Source organism: Ixodes scapularis, unplaced genomic scaffold (genome assembly GCF_016920785.2).
Source record: "Ixodes scapularis isolate PalLabHiFi unplaced genomic scaffold, ASM1692078v2 PGA_scaffold9__187_contigs__length_104089568, whole genome shotgun sequence".
Classification (NCBI taxonomy): domain Eukaryota; kingdom Metazoa; phylum Arthropoda; class Arachnida; order Ixodida; family Ixodidae; genus Ixodes; species Ixodes scapularis.
The window spans coordinates 11837554-11858488 of NW_024609884.1; the positions used below are offsets into that span (position 1 = coordinate 11837554).

The 20935-nt window shown below is 44.2% G+C and overlaps 1 protein-coding gene across 1 annotated transcript in view; it reads left to right on the forward strand.

Moving 5' to 3' along the window:
- LOC115321905 (protein O-mannosyl-transferase Tmtc3) overlaps positions 1 to 20935 on the forward strand; it is a 53597-nt gene that overhangs the window by 26944 nt on the left and 5718 nt on the right. The window contains exons 9-19 of the mRNA XM_029982194.4: positions 594 to 677; positions 4281 to 4418; positions 4848 to 4941; positions 6501 to 6638; positions 8057 to 8139; positions 8243 to 8315; positions 9238 to 9324; positions 12489 to 12562; positions 12788 to 12908; positions 13562 to 13663; positions 20583 to 20666. Of these exons, the coding sequence (XP_029838054.2) occupies positions 594 to 677; positions 4281 to 4418; positions 4848 to 4941; positions 6501 to 6638; positions 8057 to 8139; positions 8243 to 8315; positions 9238 to 9324; positions 12489 to 12562; positions 12788 to 12908; positions 13562 to 13663; positions 20583 to 20666 (1078 nt within the window). The remainder of the gene's footprint in view (positions 1 to 593; positions 678 to 4280; positions 4419 to 4847; positions 4942 to 6500; positions 6639 to 8056; positions 8140 to 8242; positions 8316 to 9237; positions 9325 to 12488; positions 12563 to 12787; positions 12909 to 13561; positions 13664 to 20582; positions 20667 to 20935) is intronic.

Consider the following 20935-nt stretch of genomic DNA (forward strand, 5'->3'; position numbering starts at 1 on the left):
CGCTAAGTGTTCCTATTTTGATAGCATTATCCTCGCAAGAATAATAATAATTAGATTGTTTACAATAACGTTTCGGAATTTATCTTTAGTACAACAAGGCAACCAACAAAACGAACAAAAATATAATAGTGTCGAAGTGTTTCTTCAAATTTTCTTTAAATTCGCAGCTGCGAAGAAACAACTGGCTATTAAATGAGTTGTCTATAAAACAAACGTGAGTACTGACAGCGTATGTATGCGTAAGCTGGTATTACTATGCGATCTATAAAATGCACCTCTTTCTTGTCCATTCAGAGCTCACCTTGAAATTTTTTTTTCGTGATAGTATTTCTTTTAGGTACGCGTTTTCAGCAGCTAAGCCAGGCTGTTTTCAAGCGTTGATTACTCGCTACGCAACTGAGACTAAGACAGCTGCAGACCTCTATCTGAATTGTATAATACTATATTTTATTCATTTAGAAGTTGGCAATACTTGGATGAAATCGTGTTCTAATTTCTGCGCCTATTGCACCCATGTCTTCCTGGACGTAATGACGGTGGTTAAGTCGAGCCGTGGAGTGTATTGGCAACAAACGTATCTTCGCTCTTCTCAGGAGGTACTGTGCCTGGCTGAAGCTGGGTGTCGCTGTACTTCTCCTCACTCACGCCGCCAAGACGTTCCTGCGCAACTACGACTGGTAAGCTGCAGTGCTTCACCCGTCATAAAATGGGGCTGGAACATCGCGGTCACTTTTAACCTCATTTTAGAGCGCAGCTCGTGAGCGGCGTCGGCGTCGGCGTAACCGCGCGGTGCATGATGGGTAAATTTTCTCGTTAAACTTAGCGGAAAAATTTCCACACCAAATAATTCCCCACTAAATCTAGCAGAAATATTTCCCCGCTAAATTTAGTGGGGAATTTTTCCGCTAAATTTAGCGGAACGTTTTCCCCTATATGGGAGGCGAGCAGGAGAGGAGGAGGGGCACAGCCCCCTCTCCGTACCTTCCCCTCCTCCTCCTCAAAAGCTGCGTTCTAATTCGGTGTTACAGGGAGTTGTAAACGGCTTTCTTTTTTTTTTCTCTCAAGATCAGAAACAATCGAATCGGATATGCGTAAATACGTTAAATCTGTTAGTTCTGTTTTTCGAACTCCTCAGATTTAAAGTATAACTACAACATAAAGACCGTATTTAGATTCAATTGTTTTTTATATGTCCATTACCAACTGCCTTTGGGCGGCTAACAAAGCAGGAAACCGCCGTAGAGGTCCCACTTCGTGAGCACCGTACGTTCCCTCAGATAGTGCAAGAGGCTTTGTGAACAAAGTCGGAGCTTTAGTTTTTCACAAACCCTGCGGAGGTTAATAGTTCGCATTCAGTGAAAAAAAATAAACACGTCACGGAGCACAAACGGCATTTCGGACCCTCCAACTGCGCCGAAATTCTGCGTACGTGTATTTCCTGTGGACACTGTGGTGGCCTTAAGCCGCTGTCACGCTGCCCGTACATCCTAAAAAAAGACACGGAGTTACTCTGCAGATATGATGACATATTCATATGCGGACACACCTGAAGCACGTTCCAAGAGTATGTTTGCTTCATGAGTGCTTCGGACATGTCTGCGGACAGTGTTTGTCATGCGAGGAAGACCTCAGACAGTGATATAGGCAGACCGCCTTTTGTACGATGTTTTAGGAGCGTGACAGCGGCTTGAGTTATGAATTCGCATAAGGAACGTCGTTTGGACCTTTCTAGCTCGACGTTAATGAGTTGCAAGGAACGAAACAAAATTTTGGAGATATAGTGTATTTCGAGATGCTTTAAACACAACAAAACAAAAAAAAAAGAAATGTTCGTGCTGGTACGTCAATACTAAACGTCAATAAGAGATACCAATAGGGATCTCTTTCAAACGTGAATAAAATCGTGGATGGAAGAGCGTCGAGTGTGCTTGAAGATTTCTTTGTCGTTGCACAGCGAAACGGGGTCTCGGGTATATGCATCTTCTAGCGATCAGAACGATCCCCTTTGGAGCCTACAACAAAACGGGGAAGAAAAAAAGAAAGAGAGAGAGAGCATGTGTGTGGCGCGGCGAGGAGAAAAAATAAAACAAAAACAAATTATGCATGTCGACATCGATTTCGCGGAATCGAACTCCGGCCCGGACAATCAATCACTGTCATCTTTCGCGATATCCTGACCATTTTCGAACGTGCTCTCTTTGCAACGCTGGCGTTTACGTCGACAAACGCAGGAATAAAAACATGCCCCGAGAACCTAATGTGGATCGTTGCATTGTTCTTGAGTGTCGGGAGGCTCGTTTTCGCTCTATTGTGTGTTTTACCCCAGTTGCGATATTTCTGTACAGACGTACGTCTCAGCTTTGAATATTTTTCTTCCTGGGAGATCTCGTTTTTCCTACTATTTTTGAATTGTGCATGAATATGAAATGAGCTCCTATTTCAGCCTCTGGATAGATTATGGTTCACCAGGAAAGGACTCCATGACTGCCGATAACGCGTCTCGAAACCCCCATAAGTTCACGTTTTTCGTTTCTAAAACCCAATAAATTGTATTGGTTTCGTAAATAACGTAGCTAGATTATATTTCATAAATCGTACAATCACATTTGTTGTCTTCCTTGTCTTCAAATATTTGTTTTGTTTAATAAACAAACAGGTGGATGAGAAAAGTCGTTTCGCTCCGTTAGAATAACTGAAGCCACGAATATGGGTAACGTGCTTGACCAGAAGTGTCGCTGCAGTTGGTCTTCCACGAGTGGCTAAACGCTCACTATGACGTTTCTCCTGGGATGCTTAATTTTTGCTTTCATCGACGGAAATAAGAGTGATGTCAGACTGTCAACTTTGATAGTGTTAGTGTAAGAACGCGATGAGATCGTGACCCCACAATGATTTTTTACGTGCAACATCGAACTTGCAGTCCGCAGCTCATAATTCTGGTCATGGCCTCCTAGATTTTTTTTTTGCACACTGAGCTCCACCCAGGCCGTTCCATCCTCCGGGTGAAACTATCGCGCAACCCGCAGGGCCACCTATTTTTATTTATTTATTTTTTCCTTTCATTCACCTCGATATCGCTCTTTTGCCGTTCCGCGGCAAAAGAGTTTGCTGATCTTTATAACGAGCAAGTTGAAATATGTAAACGACGTTAAACAAGGTTTTCTCACGACGACAGGAGAAGCTGTATCTGTGTCCTGCTGACCCAAGCCTTACCTGCGGAAAGCAAACTTACTGATTTGCATAATCTTGCAGGCTGAGGGTCTCGTCTATCGAAAGCAATGCAGAAAAAAAAATGAGAAGCAGCAGTAAAAATAGCGTATCACCAGAGCTGCACCTACCTTGCTGCAGATGACCAGGGCCGGCTGGCTTGAAGCTAGAAACTGAAACAAAAGCCTGCCAAACGCGCCGGCGCTTTAGACTCGATATCAGATGCCTCACTGCTCGTGCCCTATAGCTTAGGCAAAACATTTTTTTTTTCATGCCGCCTTTTTGCCGCATGCACAAATTTTATCTTTGTGATGTCGGTGTTTCTAAAGGTGTGGCCCCGAACACTCCCCACCTTGCGGAGCTCTGGAGAAGCTGCGCTATAAGCTCTATTTGTTGGGCAGCCAAGTGTTTAGAAGGGCCGGAGAAGAGCTTCGCGTGCCAAAATTCTTGTAGGCCTTGTCCTGGTCCTGACGTCACGGCTATAAACCGCACGAGGGCGCCACTAAGACACCTCGTCACCTATTTCCTCTGCTGTTGTTGTTGTTTTTTTTAACCGGTCACACTTAGAGTTATATGAATTTGGCCAAGACCTACCTGCCTACGTAGTTGCTAACGTCAGGTCTGGTATAGTTGGCCGAGGCGTTATGCGAGCTGATTTCTCCGAAAATAAAAATCTAAGTCGCGCAAGGAGCTGCGTGAGTGCGACGCACTTGCGGTCCTTACCTCTCACAGAATTCCGCCAAGCAAGAGACGCAAACAAATAGCTGAGACTTCAACGATCTGCGTTGCTACCACAAAGTCGTTTCCTGCGCGGTCTACTACAGCGACGTTTCAACGATCTCGTTAATACTGCACGTTTTGTGCTGGCACTCGGGTACCCTAGAACCTCTTTATTTATCTAGTGCAATGATGTCGATCGGCGTAACCTTTTCGAATAATTCGATTTTCTATAATCACATATTATGTAACGAAATCAAGCTATTGGTCATACTTGTTTTTCGAAAAAAGCGTATCTGTCACAAATCTAGACTCGTTTGTATTTATTGATTTACTTTTTGCATTTTTTGGGGCAGGTGGTCCGAGCAGTCCTTGTACGAGTCGGCTCTCCGCGTGAGTCCCAGCAATGCCAAGATGCTGAACAATCTTGGGCAGACGATGGAAGCGGCCAACTTGTTTGAAGAGGCGCACTCATACTACACCAAAGCCGTCCGGTAAGCCAACTTCGGCAGCACTTCACTATCCAAACTTCCCAGCTTGCACGCGCCTACAGTCTCGGAGATAGCTTCGATTAGATTTCGAATAAATACTTTGATCTCTATTTGGAATCTCAAGAATCGAGACGCCTCCTGATGTTCGTCTTCCTTTTATGTTCAGTTGCAACTTGTCATCTAACTTGTTCGTAGTCTTCGAAATAACGCTATTTTATTTCACGCGCATTTAATTAGAGCTTAAGCTTAGAAATAGCACGTCTGGCCCTATCAGCATTTTTTATTATTTCTAATAAAGTTTCGAATATTATTTCATATTCTCACAACGTCCAAACTTAAAATTACTTTTTTTTTTTTGCATTGTGACAACGAAAGTTTATGATTCTAAATTCAACCAAGGTCTTGGTTCTCGCGGTTTCGCTTCCCTTTTAGATTGGAACCGGACGATATCCGAGGTCATCTAAACTTGGGCAGAGTCCTGACGACCATGCGGCATTTTGAGAAAGCGGAAGCCGCTTTTGTCAAGGTAAAGTGCTCAAGATCACACATGATCGAATGAAATCAATAAGAGAAAAGACGTATAGTATCTGGCTTGAGGTCGTATTTTGGTTGTGTTCTGTCGTCGGTCAAATGCTCCGCAGCTTCGCCCGCGACTGTAGAACACAAATAGTGACGGGGACAACGGGAGTTATTAGAGAGTTTTAGTAATACGTATAGGGGCAAACGCAAGCCCCCTACGTTAGCGTTAACGTTGCGTCGACGGAACGTTACGGAGCGCGTCGAATACGCACTTTTAGTACAGCGGAAGAAAAACGCATACGTAAAGACTTGTAGCGCCATCTAGATGTGCTCCTGTAAACTGCTTCAAACAATCCAAGGCGGGTATTCGGTCCAGCCAATCCAAAGCCCCGATTCTCCTCGCTTTGTTAGGGAAGTGCGTGTTTCCGTGTGCCTGTTGTGTACGTGTTTTTACTTTTTTTTTTGTACCGACCGCACGGTAAACACCTTTTTGGGTTCGACGGCGTGGCCAACGTTCTTGGCTATCGACACCCATCTTTGTGGGTGCTCGAAAGGGTTCGTCGCGTTGACTTCTTTGAGGAGGTTGATGTCATCTTCAATGGTAGAGCGAACCCGTACAATGCCCGTAGCACTTCCGCTGGTTTGCCTCACCGCCGCCATTTTTCAAACTGGGCTAGTCTCGCGCTTTCCCGTGCGCGACGAGAGCAACGAGATGGCACGCAGGGGACCGCTACGTACGTTCGCAAAAATCGATAGCGAGCGTACGTACGCAAGGCTCGCCGCAGTACGTACGTATGGCGCATGCGCAGTGTGAACGACGCAACGTTAACGCTAACGTATGGGGTCTGCGTTTGCTCCTATACGTATTACTAAAACTCTCTATTATATTTAGTTTTAAGCCTGAGCGGCGGTCGAAGCCTATAGAAAACAAACAAGCGAACGAGCGCATACACACAGACTAATAGCGTAAAGTCACGGCGCACTCGGCGCTGGATTGAATGAGCCGGCGGATGAGCCCGCACAAAAAGACGGCGAAAAACGTGACGCTGCTATTTCGACAAAGCTTGATTGGTCACTCGGCTTGTACCGTCGGCTGCGTTCAGTCTTAAAGTAAAACGAAAGAAGAAAAAACAATTGTGCGTGTTTTACGTGCCAAACCAACGACGGGCATCTGGCACGCCCCAGCGGAGGATTGAGGATTAATTTCAGCCACCTATAGGGATCTTTTGATGTGCAACCGAAAGCTCGGTTGCACGGCGCCTTGTCCGCAATAAGCCTCCGTCAGATTGTGGGCACTTCTAACGGGACTCGAACCCGCCACCTGGGGATCCGAAGGTGAAACGATTAATTGCTTCTTGCGTTTTGGGGTATATCAGGTTATCCATTACACATCCACACACACAGAGGCACACACACATACACAAACACATACACAAACACACACACACACACACACACACCTAATTTTAACACACTGGGGCTTTACACTCGGAGAATGACGTGACTTACTGGGTTTTTGCTACCGTTTTGTTTTCCGGGGTCGTAATTCCGCGTGTTGGCTTTCAGGCTCTGAGTCTGCTCCCGAAACCTGAACCAAGTCGGTCGCCCCACCTGATTCGAGTGACGTCGAGCCACCTGCAGGTGTACCTCAACTTCGCCTCTCTCATTGCCCAGAACAGCAGCCGGGTCGAGGAAGCTGATCAGGTACGTCTCTTCCCCCGGCCAATTGCATTGCCACTCTTACACACTATAGTGTGTTATAACACATGTGGCCCACAACACTCACTGTAGCAGAACCAGTATCTCACATTTTTATGCGTAGTATTTTTGTTTCTGTTTCGTTTTATTTGTAGTACGAACTTTCGCATCTTTTTGGCCATTCTACTATTTGTATTGTGGGCATGCGCAGTAGCTTTCTTTTGCGGAATATTTTAGATGCGAATAATGTGCCCCCAGCCCAGTGACTCAACATTTTTGCCTTGATGATAAGTGCTGGAAATCTGTATTCAATAAAAACTTAAATTCTCTCTTTCCAAGTCACTCGCGCCTTCGTTCCCAAGCACTTGGGAAGTCAATCATTGTAGTCTACGCGTGGAGCTCGACGGATGACGTACCAGGGAAGACATTCTAAAAACATTAAGACACCGATCATGATAGTCTTGATTTTCACGTTATGATGTTTAGAGTGCCTCCGTGTTACTGGGCTGGCGGCCCTCGCAGAGTGAAGACAACTCTGTTGTCTGCTTGCTAAACTGCCATTTTGCCTTCCACTCATATGTAGTGGTTTATGAGCTATTTATGCAGTTATTGAGCATTATCACTTATCAAATGACGTGGGAACTTTAACATGTGACGTTACGTGTTCCGTCAACTATGCGCTTGTTTTCGGCGCTGCATTTATATTGATAATGCGAAAACAGTGTGCCAATGACTGCATTGGCGACGTTTTGTAGCAGTCGAGGAAGCCTCTACTTGGAATAATATATTCCGACCTTACCGAGTATACTTCATAATTTTGCATTTTCACGGGCACAAGTCGATCCACTGGTCTCACGTATACGAAGTCACCATATCGTGGGAGGCAAAATGGTGGCCGCGGCCGAAAAGGCGGCACTTGCCCTCCTAAAAAATGTCGCCCCTCTAGCAAGGCGCAGCCAGCATGCGACGTTGATGCACTCTAGTACTTTCAGCGTCACAGCACCTGCCGCATTCTATGTGTGCATATGTAGAAAAGAAAAAACAGTGAAGTGCAAGATTATTATCCGCTCGCAATTCTCCCAATTAGCCTGCTGCCTGCTTTAAAATTTTGAATAACTAAAACTGAAATTAAAAAAAAATCATATTATAATGAAACATTCTGCATATGCACCTTATTTCGCTCTATAATTGGAGCTATGTCCACAGCAGATTGTATCCTCACATAAGCACGCGCTACCTTGTGGATACAAGGAATATGCTCATAGAAGCGGATCGCCCAAAATACTTGTTTTCAGCTTCTCTCTAAAAACAATACGATGTCGCGAAAAACACATCTAAAACGGACGTGTCGTTCATAACGCCCATTGATTCCCGTGTACGCTTGTGTCACTCATATGGATCTTTCGTGACGTTCGTTCTTGCAGTTGTACAAGGAAGCCATCAGCCTCCGGTCCGATTTCACGGACGCCTATCTGAATCGCGGCGATTTTCTGATGCGGATGAACAGGTAGGGGCGCCGCGACTCCGCGGTCGCGAGCCTGACTTACTTCCGTCAGCCTTTCGTTGAGAACTTGAGATCCACCAAGCGCATTAATTCCTTTCTGAAACAGGACGAAAGAAGCCGAAGCGATGTACGAGAGGGCGCTGGAACTGGACGAGAATAATCCCGACCTCTACTACAACGTAAGTAAGACTCATGGTTCTTCATTTTGTTTTCTCAATTAGAGCAATTGTTATTTAATATCAGGGGTGTGAGAACAGACGTTTGAATTTAATACACCGAGAAAGTGTTCCAGAATGCCTCTTTTGGCGCATTGGAAGGCAAGGAGGTGCGCGCCAGTCAAAGGGTAACATAGAGAACGCCCAGGGAACGCGCGATGACGAGGCAGCATAGCTCGCGCCGTTATTGATTGAGGTGGCGGAGGAGGGGGGGAGGGGGGGGACACAACCACGTAGGTGCTTTTGGCGGGTAAACAAACGCACGAGGTGCGCAACGAGCAGAGGTTGTATGGATGACCTCATTTATAGCCCTGCGTTCTTCATGTATACTTTACAGTGCTAGGGTAATCCACGAATACAGGCTCCCTTTGCAGTGGTGCTGGGGATGACTCTGGGCTTCCATCTTAACCACTATTCCCACACTTCTTAATTTTTCTTATTTTTAATCTTTTCTTCTGATTTTTTTTTTTCTTTTTCTTCCAAATTTCTCGTTACACTAACCTGTGTATATTTCACTTAATATTTACACTTTAGCTCGTTGCCGGGTCTAACACAATCGCTAATTGTAAAAATACATTTATGGGCTAAGGAGTTGTAGCTACGTCTTTCGACTATAGGGGACAACTTTTCTTGGCAATGCAGTCAGAGGTACGGGCACGCTTGCCCTCTCTCCTTTTGAGTGCTGAATAACGCTGTGCGCGAGTTCTCCTCCTCTTCTCGGAAATGCCAATAGAAGTTGTTCCCGAGAGTAGGACGAGTATCGAGTCTAGTGCAAAATACTTTTTACTGCATTGGTTTAAATATGTATTGGACTAACAGTAAGAACTGCATGTTTTTGAGGAAAAACAAAACTGCAACGGACACATCTGTTAACTTTCCACGACAGCTTGGAGTCATTCTGGTGGACCAAGGTCGTAGCGAAGAGGCCATGACCCTGTTCAACCGTGCCCTGGAGCTCGATCCAGACCACGAGGTACGTGACGCGCAAGGTAGAAGCTAGACAAACGGCGCAAAAAAATGAATTCATTGTCTTTCTTGTCCGAAGAATAAAACAAATGAGTGGAAAGAAGCCTGCAAATTGGTGAGAGAGTCAGAGACAGATAATCAGTGTTCTTATTAGACCTCCTGTCTAAAACAAAAGCATGTTTCAAATTGGTTGTTTCAAACAGGGTTCCATCCTTGGACCTCTGTTATTTTTGTTTTGTTTGTTTGCTGATGTCACTAATGTTGTTGTTTTTTTTCGGGGAAAACTTTCAAGAACTTGAAGAAACGGCAAACATGTAATTTAAAGAACTATTTACATGGTTAGAAAGTAATCAGTTAGAGACTTAGAGTTAAACACAAATAATACAAAATATGTTATGTTCAGATCTAAGAACACGCCAATGCAACATAAGGTATGCATCATTTTTTTAAACTCAGTTATAGAGTCCACTACGGCGCACAAAGTTCTTGGAGTTTGGTTAGAAGAATTTTTTTAGGTTGAACTAATCATTTCAATCTTCTTAGGTCTGACATTTCACGTTCGATTGGAATGCTGAACAAACTCAGACCGTTACTGCCAAACTGGCTTAAGCTGCAACTTTACTATACCCTTGTATACTCTTGCCTACAATATTGTCTCTTGATTTGGGGAACGACGACGTGTATGAACAATAACAGGGTACTCCTCTTGCAAAAGAAAGCTGTAAGATTTATCGACAATTTATGCTTTATTGAGCGGCACACCGCTCTATTTTGTAAAGTATAAGCTATTATTAATTAAACACGTTCACTTCTTAAAACTGATGAACGTAATTTTTATTTATATATTTTATTTATTTGTTACCTACATTTAGCCCTGGGGGCATTATTGTAGGGGGGGGGGGTAACTTACATGTAAACACAACAAATACACAAATGGAAATGCAAAAAAAAATATCAATACATGGTGACATCTGCTACAAATAATGCAATGCGCAATCACAAAAAAAAAAGTAACACAACTTACACGTATTTACTATAAGCTGCTAACCTCAGCACAATGCAAAACAATGCATTATTCATGGATCATTCTCGTGTAAGTAAAGACATAAGAGACAATCAAATGTTTCATCCGAAGCCGAAACTACAGCTTCGGGGAGCAACGAACAATAAATCTACTGATTTATTGTTCGTTGGAAAAATGACGATTGAAAAACAGATGTGTGGCATGCTATTTACCCGAGTAGTCTAATCTCTGGAAAGTGAAAGTAAGGGGTTTTAAGTAGATGCTCTTATCATTACCGGTACGTTCACGAATCACTTTATTCAGAAAAGAGTACCTTGATAACCTCCGGCGAAGATCGAGCGACTCCCATGACAATGATTTTTTTTAATGCCGTGACACTGATATCAAAATGATAAAAGTTAGTAACAAAACGAACAGAGCGATTTTAGATGACCTCAAATTTATTTATTAACGTTTTAGTGTTGGAATCCCATACTACACCAGCATATTCTAAGTAGGAACGTACGCTAGAAAGGTATAGTATTTCTTTGACGTCACGAGGCGCTTGTTTAAAGTTTCTTTTATGAAGTTAAGTACACGTCCTGCTTTCATTGTTATAAATTCAACATTAGTACTCCACGTTATGTTATATGAAAAAATAGCACCTAAATACATCACATCCTTCGCCAAGGTAATCTGATTTGCATCTAGGTAGTAATTGCTAAAGCGGATACAATTACACTTTGCAAAATTCAGTTTCATTTTCCATTTGTTGCTCCATGTGAGTATTTGATCAAGATCAGTTTGTAAAGCGGCAGCATCGTCTGGTTATTTATATCCCTGTACAACACACAATCATCTGCATATAATCTTATTTTTGAGCTAGCTCCGTAGCCTATACCATCTATATAGGTTAAAAACAGAAGTGGACCAAGCACGGATCCTTGGGGAACACCCGACGTTACTGAAACAAAGTAAGATTCTGAGCCATTAAGGGCTACATTTTGGGACCGACCGGTTAGATAGTCAGCTATCCAACCAAGGACAGAAACAGGTAAACCTAAAGATGAGAGTTTTAAAAGCAATAACGAGTGTGGCACGGTATCAAAAGCCTTACTAAAGACTAACATTATACAATCAACCTGCTTCCCAGAATCAAAAGAAGAAAACACATCATACGAAAATTCGACTAACTGAGTGACGCAAGAGAAGCCTGCCCTAAAGCCATGTTGAAACTGGACAAAAAAAATGTATTTGCTTGCAAGTGATGAAATATGTTAGAGTTAATTATATGGTCAAGAGTCTTCCAACTCACGCTGGTTAGTGAAATGGGTGTATAGTTGGAAACCAAAAAAGGGCAAAGATCAAACAAAGCAGTATTGCGCTTACTTCTTCGACACTTACCTTCCTAGGCCTGCTGGTTACACTCTCAGACACACTTATTTCATAAAACCAAACGTTACAAGAAGCTATGAAACTCAAAAACTTAACTACCAATTATTTGAGCTTCTAAATAACCACCCCCATGTAGCTGAAATAGCATGCCAAGGTCGAACAATCCTCATGTTCAAGAAAATAGTAAAAGCCTATATGTGTAGCCGTAGTGACATAAACTTGCAATTTGTTCCGCGAATGCGAATGCCACTTACCAGTGGCTAACGGACTTCAAAGAGTTTTTAGTGCTTTTAATATTTTCTAAATATTGAGTCCAGTGATAATTGGATTGCTGAAAACAAAAGTACCAATGACTTTTATGTATTTTTTTTTTCAACTGTTTGAATGTGCAGAAGTGGTTTTTTTTTTGGATTAAAGCGTTTCGCGGATATTGTATGTTAATGAATGTGATCTCAATGATGTCGATGGGAATGATTTTGATTTGAAAATATTTATGACTTTGATGTTAATTGTTGTGTTTACGATGCTGAGCTAATGTCAATTTGATTATTTTTGTATATTTTATTTACACTCACACTGGTCCTGCACACTGTTGACTGCTGTAAAAAGGGGCTGATGGCCTCGTCAAAAAACGTGTTGTCTTCTTTTGCCGCAGCCCCTCAGACAAATGTATGTCTGGAAATAAAGAGTATTATTATCATATATTATCTTAAATCCTCTTCGATTTTCGGTATTTTTTTTTTAAGATAACATTTCGTCTTGTCTTTTCGCAGCACGCGTTGGTAAATTCTGCTCTGTTGCTGCAAGAATCCGGCACGGCAAATCAGAAGAAGATGGCCAACGAACGGTGAGGTGTCATTTTTACCTTTTTAAATTGAAAAAACTGAACACTTTCCTATATACATAAAAAGTCAATGCCTACGTTGTCCAGTGCTATTTCACAAAGTTTTTAGAAAGTAGTTTGATTCCAGCTGTGCTGTAGACCTTGTTAGATTATCTACCTTGTGGTTCTGGTTTCTCGTTGCCTTGTGGCAAACAAACAAAACATTGTGTTTCATTTTGTTACAAACAGGTTGCAGAGGGTGGTGCACAGCGGAAAAAGGGACGAGAGGGCTTACTTTCACCTCGCCATGCTCGCTCTTGACAAGAAGGACGTTGCCGCCGCCGAGAACTGGCTTCGCAAGGCCGTCCTGGTAAGTCCGACAAACCGGGGCGTAACGACCACGAACGGCTCTAATTCTTTTATTCGTTTGTTGAACAACTTCCCCACCCCACTCAGACGACTTTTAAATATAATAGAAACATTGAAGAAATGGCATAAAATAGCAGTTTCAGAGAGCCTTTTTTTCTCTGAAAAAAAGGCTTTCTGAAACTGCTATTTCTCTGAAACTGCGTTTGTGCGAGCGTGCACGTGCGTGCGATCATGTGTCCCTGTGCTAACACGTCCACATATAATACGCGGGCGGGTTCAGAGGTGCACACGTACACTGCGAGGCGCATCTAGTGCAAACATCACATCGGCGCATTATTGTATATCACTCGTGCAGGTTTAAGGTCAAAAATATCAAACTCTTCTACTTAGCACCGCACATAAGCACATTCAAACTGAGTAGAAGCTTCGGTCACTCAATTTCAGCTCTGTGGAAAAGAAAAACCAGAAAATCTGTATATCTCGTGTTCCTGATAACTACATCACTCTCTGTACGACGGGTGGAAGTATTCAACAAAAATCGGAATACAGAGTTTCCTCAGTGATGTATCGTTTATGTTCTAAACGCCTTTCGTTGTTGTTCTTCACCTCACATGTTTTTTTTTTTTTGTTTTTTTTTTCTGATTTTCTTTTTAGATTCAACCAAAGTTACGGAGCGCACTCTTCAACTTAGCGCTTCTTCTGTCAGAGCAGCACCGACCAATGGAGGCCATGATGTTCCTCAAAGATCTCCTTAAGGTGAGTTTTTTTTTTTTTTTTTTTTTTTTTAGATATACGTTTCTAAAAACGTGTCAAAGTTAAACGACTAAATTCCTAGTAACGACCCAGTTATTACTCGCCATCGGGAATTTTTGTGAGTATTAAAATGCAAAATAAAAGTATTCGAATTGATTTATCCCTCATTAGTGTGAAAGCAACAATATCACAGTTTACGCAACCAGCTTGTACGTTTTCCAAAGTTATCTTAGCGTCTTAGGAAGAACGTCTCGAAATCAGAACGAACCTTTGCGTCGCTTGTTTCGTCACTAAATGTTTGTAAAAGAACTTGCTGTTGGGCTAGTTGGTGTTTACTGTATTCAACCATGGTTAAAAGCGCTAAAAAGACGTACACAAGATAAAAGACAAACACGGGCGAATGACCGTTTAAGAGAGCACGCACAAAATTTAAAGACAAATGACGGGGCACATTTGCCCGGGCACTGTAGAGCCTGCAAATGCGAGGCACGCTTCGGCGATACCAAGATTCTCGGTAGAAGCAGAATTCAAAGCGCACGCGAACTGCAAGAAGCATATTTTATCAAGAGGGGACCCCAGTGCGTCAGCGACACGTCAATAGCATTGTATAATACTGAGATTCGTTTTTTCGATAAATATATGGCAAATGGGTTTATGCTCTTGTATCTCGCGCATGTGTAGCCTGGGTGACGATAACTGTATCATATATATATATATATAGATAGATAGATAGATATATACTTCCATCTTCCTTTCCCAATACAGTTGTGAGTAGCATCTGTGTTTGACTTCTATCTTATGTACGTCTTTTTAGCGCTTTTAACCATGGTTCAATACACTAAATGTTTGTACGATGTCTAAGCATCGTTCGTCGTCTTATAGAACATACATTCAAAAGACGTTTGCTAGGACGTGTTCGCAAACCTTCTTTTTACCTTATTACCTGCAGAAAGTGGCAATGTTAACACTGTCAATCCCTTCATGGGTCTTCAATTGCTTGACAACTTCGATAAATGTTTATGTTTGCAAACGCGGCCTACTAATAAACTATTTTCAAACATCTTTGATGTTCGAAAATAGTTTGTCCACACCAGGACTAGATTCGCCTGAGGTAAGCTGCCTGCCCATGCGCCGTGCCGGCAGCAGCGCCACCGCAGCGGCGTGACGTCAGAACCGCGTGTTGGTCCATTCGTGTCTCCAGCTCGTTGCTCTCCCTCTCGCGGCGGAAACGGGAAGCGCTTTAGTGAGGGTCCCCCGATTCTCCTGCTCAGCGGGCACGGCGGAACAACTCTCGATCATGGCTCGCGAACGGTCATTTCTGAATGCAAACAACACTCTTCACTGTCGCAATGTAGTGCTGCAGCCGTCATGTGATTCTACCTTACTAGAAAGCTTTAGTACTGCGTATAAAAGCAAACGCAAGTGCTGTGCGTTTGCGTTAAAGTTGCGTGCTCCACGATGCACATGCGCGCTGTTGCTATGCGCCATTTCAAGACCGCAATTCTGGGCTCCGCGCACGCACAGTGTGGAACACGCAACGCTAACGCAAACACAACGTGCTTGCGTTCGCTCGTATACTCAATACTAAAACTCACTACTGTTTCATCGGGTTTCCAACACCAACGAAATGTACTGCTGTGAGCAGACTTGCAAGCGGCTAAGCGCTCGTTCGAACTGGAAAGGCTGAGATTGGCAAAACGGCAGCTCGTACAAATAATGGAAAATAAATGTTCTGTGTAGTTTTGTAATGATAACAACTACGGAATTTGTTGTTTAGTATCTCGGGGCATTTGGTTCGGAAGGCGAATTATATAAAGTCGCGACTTTGATATCACCATATGCTTTATGCACAATTAATGTAATTTTACGTGGATTTCTCAGAGCAGCTATAATGATTTAATTGATTTTAGAATATTTTTATGTTATACCTTGTTAATTAGGAATGCTTCAGTTAGCACCAGTGGTGATAGTTTTCCAACTTTGGATTGTCAAATTTGGCGCGTTTGAGATTAGATCGTGAGCAACAAATTAAATTAGAGTTTGAAACACTATTTGTTAAGATATCTTAATGGTATTATTTTTCACAGATTGCCGTAATGTAGGCCCCCAATAAACGCCCCAATCACAAATATACGCTATTTAACCATAACAGTTTTTACATGGGTCTCATTTTATTTCGTTCTTAGCACATGAGAAACATTGACGTCGTTGTCAAGATAGACATAAATACTGGATGTAATATAAAGTCCTATGCGTCACGCGTTGCCTTAAAAAAACACAATTTTGTTGTCTCACTCGGATTTTGTTTTTGAGTTTTTGTAGTGAGGACAGCGTGCCTTAATTTATATTTTTTGTGAATATGCTCTAAACTCATCACCCGTGGAGATATTTTGTAATATTTTGATTGATTCTACTTTTATTGTGTTAGGAATAATGCTAAAGCAATTAATAGACTAAATGCCCCAAAACCCATAAGTCAATATTTCACATTACGATTATTTGAATGAGAAAAGGGAGCAAGAACACACAAATGTCAGCGCAGATATTTTCAACAAATACAATATTTCATTACCTGTAAAGCCGGGGTCACACTGTTTTTACATCATACAAAAGACAGTCAGCATACAGATTCGAAGGCGAGTCACCGCGAGATCCGTGCTTCGAATGCCGCATGAAGACACTTGAATAAGGAGAGACTTGGCACGCGAATTCGAATCACGGATGTTGCGGTGGCTCGAGTTTGCAGCCCGTCTTTTGTGTGGTGTACGCAAGACCCGGTACACCATAAGCCGCATAAGCAGCATAAAGGAACACTGAACTTTCCGAAATATTTTTCCTAGATTGTACATGTTTGTCACGAAATAAAGTTAGGACAGAAAATTAAATCCAAAATAGAAGTTGGTTTCGGTTGCGTTCCGGAATTAAAACGCGCCTCCCGGCTAAACACCGTTTCTTTTTTTTAAATATAAAGAGGTGACCTGCGGTCATAACAGCCTAGCTTCCTCGTATAAGCGGGAATAATTTGTGTCCCTCAGTGAAGCCAGCCAGGGCTCAGCAACCTCCATTCCCAGCACGCATATCCGACCCTCACTATAACCGCCATTTAGAAAAACGAGTGGCGCCACCTATAGACAGTTGGAGTCGCGAATACGACTAACGGGGCTTTCCGTCCGGTACACTGTCGCTTCATCTGTCAGGTTAAATTCGACCGTCTTCGAAATGACAGCCCCCCCCCCCCCCCCCCCCCTTCCTTTCCTCCACGCATTCTGCCCGAGGCCGCGCATGGGAAACTTCCGAAATGGCGCGTGGAGGCCTTGCTCGCGGGCTTGGTTATTTTATCCCTTTCCTTCCGCTTCTTTTTAGTGCGCTGCCTACAATTCAAGATTTCATTTATCAGAGGCAGACGTGAAAATTTTCGGGATCTTTTCAAAAGCTCCCCGTTTCTCAACTGGCGGGATTTTGGGGCCCTCATCAGTCATTTTCGCTCCCTCTTTGTGTTCGGTCATTGTGGAACTGCGGCTGATTTGTGGCATCTCACGCCGAGCGAGAAAAAAAGAGAAAGAAAAAGGGGAAAAAAAACGAATACGACAAGCAAATTGACTTCCTACTCGTCTCCCATCGCGAGACGACTGCATGCTGTGACGGGCAGAACATCTAGCTACTGGCTTGATACTAGAGTTGGTATTATTCACTCGCGCTACTTTCCTTATGGCCATTTATAAGGCTTCCCCATCTTTCTTTTTCCGTCCCCGCCTTCCTCGTCTGCTTTTTTAGAGCTGCGGTGTTGCATGATGTAGCATTCCATGCGCACGCTAATATTCTTCGCGTACCATAAATAAAATATAAATCTTAAGGAAGTACAACTAAAGAGTGCAGCGACCTAGAGGAAGAATAACGATCTATTAACGCAGCCGGATGAATTTAAAATAAGTTTTAAAGGATGCCTATTTTTGTGTATGGATCGTAAAATTCGATTTAAACGCGTGGAGCTCGAAAAGAGCTAGTGCTGAGAACAGATTTCAACACTTTCTTTGTTGGCGTTGTGAATCATAGTCTCATGCATATTCGAGCCAGCATTCTCTCTGAAACTATTCTTTAAAACGCGCCAAAACTTGAAACTTTTTATTCTCTCACAGTGTTAGAAGGATGCTGGACCGAAATTTGGATTTCGCAAAATAAGGCCAAAAAAGTGTTGAACGCGGCGCTACAAACTCCAAAACATCGCTCATCCATCAATAACTCAAACGAATAGCTGTATTTTTTGTAGAAAAAAAAAAAAGAAAAAAGGCGCGATTAAGCGAGGACTATGACGTCACGATCTTCCTGGAACAGTTGAGAATGACGGGAAGCGGCCTTGCTTCTCTCCTCTTCACCTCGGTTTACCTGCTCAAGGGGACGAAGCGAAGAGGAGGGCGAATGAGCGTCGTGACGTGACACGTCTCGTCGGACTCGCCCGTCGTGTTCAATCGCGCACTTCTTTTCCAAAAATGCAGCCAACCGTTAGAGAAATCGCTCTATCAATGCTGTTTTGGGGTTTTGCAGCGTCCCCCTATCGCTCGAGCCTTGTTATATGAGCTCCAAATGTCGGTCCAGCATCCCTTGAATGGTGTGAAAGAGAGTATCAAATTGATTGTTAGTTGTGTAGAAAGCTTTAGCAAGGCGCAAAATGTGTTGTCCGTGCTATGCCTGCACCACGTAGGTAACACAATGTGGCCTGCATACTTTTACTCACCTCCACAAACCGTCAGCGTGCTTTCCCAACAACACCTATACAGAAGGCCATAGTGATGGGTCTTCTACGTCCCCTATAAGAGGCCAAGGAGGGGCACAGATTCAACACGAGTTCTAGACGAGCGCTGAAGCAGCGTTTATGTTCAATCTGTATACCGCGCCGGCCTCTTGCAAGTGACGAGGAAACATCTACCACTACGACCTTGCCACCTAGAAGGCGTTGGCTTTGACCGGTGCCGGAGCAGTCGTTGGGCGGCGATTCCTCTCTGGACGCTATGGTTCAATCAGTGCATAGCGTTGATATGACGTCACGCCAAGTGCTCTGACGTTTCGCTGTGGACGACTCGAAGTGCACGGGCCTTTATATCGTGTCCTTGGTGGTGTCCGGTGCAACGTGTTGATGAGCGTACAACCATTCGTGTGCTCCTAAGCCTACTTTATTTTTATGTTATTTCTGTATTGTCGTATTTTCCGGACCATGCCCCACCCAGTGAAAAGTCCACAAATTTCGATTGAAAGTTTGACATGACGTCATGACAGCGTGCTCTGTGCCGGACGCCTCCGCAAATAAGGCTATCTCTCTCTTTCTTATTTTCTGGACCAGTACCAAAAACATTTTCCTCAACTCCGATCTCGCAGTGCGATAACGGTGCCGTAGTGTAGTAAGGTAACGGCCATTTCGATTGCCGGCACGGAAAGAAAGCAGCGTCTGATTCAAAATCCAGAATTTCAAACGTAATGATAATAGAGAGTTTTAGAATGGCGTAAAGACCCTCGCAGTATCACAGCGTACGACGCACGCAAGCTCTGAGCGGAATTCTGCGGAGCACGTCAAACCAACACTTTTAGTACAGCGGAACGCAAGTGCCTCCGCAAGCAGTGGCAGCGCCACCTTGATATGCCCGTGCAAACTGCTCCAAGCATTCGAAGGGCGGTATTTGGTCAAGCCAATTCGATGCCGCGAATCCCATTACGACCCAAACTTCGATCACTTACTTTCGGGTGCCGGCTGTGTACGTGCTTTGTCTGTTTTTTTTTTTTTTTTTAGATTAATAAGTACACGGGTAGCAGTTCCAGGTGTGATTCGCTTTTTTGAATATGGGGAAGTCTCACGCTGTCTCGCGTGCCGCGAGAGCAACGAGATGGGCACGCAGACGGCCTCTGCGTACGTATGCTAAAATGCGCGAGTTTTAGTATTCCGTATACGAGCGAACGTAAGCTCTGTGCGCTTGCGTGTTCCACACTGCGCGTGCGCGTAGCCCAAACTGAGTCTTGGACTGGCGAATAGGCCCGTAGCTCTCAAGTTTTGAGCAGCGCTCCAGGCGAGAAAAATAGAATATTTGGCTCGCGTTTCGAACGTGCGTCATCACGCTTCCCCACTACACTTTTTTATACTCCGTTCCATTCTAAGTGCTGCAGTGTAGCAGACGCTACAGGAGCGAGGGCCGAGCTTGCAGTGTCCCTTCAAAGGAAGCACGCGCGCTCGTGCAATGCGAGCATCGTTCAGGGGAACATGTTCTTGCAAGTAGCTTCAGCGTCGCTATCACGTAAAATGAAATATACAAACTCCCGGAAGCCATGAAAGAATGCAATAAAGTAATAAAGCTGAACTGAACGCTGAGTCCGCGAGCTGCATAATTCTTTTTTTTTTTAGAGGTTTTTTTATCGCGCGTCTACGGATGCTGACAGATGCTCGCATTCGAACGTCGCACGTGCAAAATCGAACGTTATAGTGCCGCCTGGATGGTGCTGCCAGCATAACACGGTCGCGTCTTGCGGACGCGCTCGCGCCCCCTGCCCGAGAGCAACGGGTCTATGGCGACGACGCGCATACGCAGCGTGAAGCACCTATGCGTTATAGGCGGCTACACTGAAACACTGATGGTTGGATCACGTGTCGCTGCGTGGCATACTCTATAACTCTAACATATGTGCTAAGCCTATAATGCCACGGGACACAGGCTAACGGACTAAGTCCGACGCTTGAGAACTCTCCCCATTCGGCCTCACGGCGCACAGCCTTTCGGGGTGAATCCACGGGATCTTGAGCGCTCTCGTTTCCGTCTCGGCGCGCGAGAGCGTGTTCGGGAGTGTTTGCGAGCCGCGAGCCTACGTCGTCTCAGACAGCGTGCTCTGTGCCGGACGCCTCCGCAAACAAGGCGATCTCTCTCTTTCTTATTTTCTCGTTCAGTACCACCCGAACCACATCAAGGGCTTAGTGCTGCTCGGCGACATCAACGTCAATCACCTCAAGGATCTCGAGGCAGCGGAAGAGGTGAGTTGGGCGGATTAGCGGCTCGGAATGCTGCTCCTAATTCTGCGTGGACTGAGGGACACGCGACTCGGGGATCTCGGGCGTCTGCAGAGCGAGGCGTCCAATCAAACGAGCCAAAGCCCGGAACAAGCTCATCTCGAACAACTTGCACCGGAAGAATAGACGAAGGGGTTCGGCCCCTAAGAAGCCCCTGCGCCGTTGCTTCAATTCACGCTGTGTGCGCTTGTCCGCAAGGGCCCGGCTGTCTTCTCCGCTTGTCCGCGCGCCAT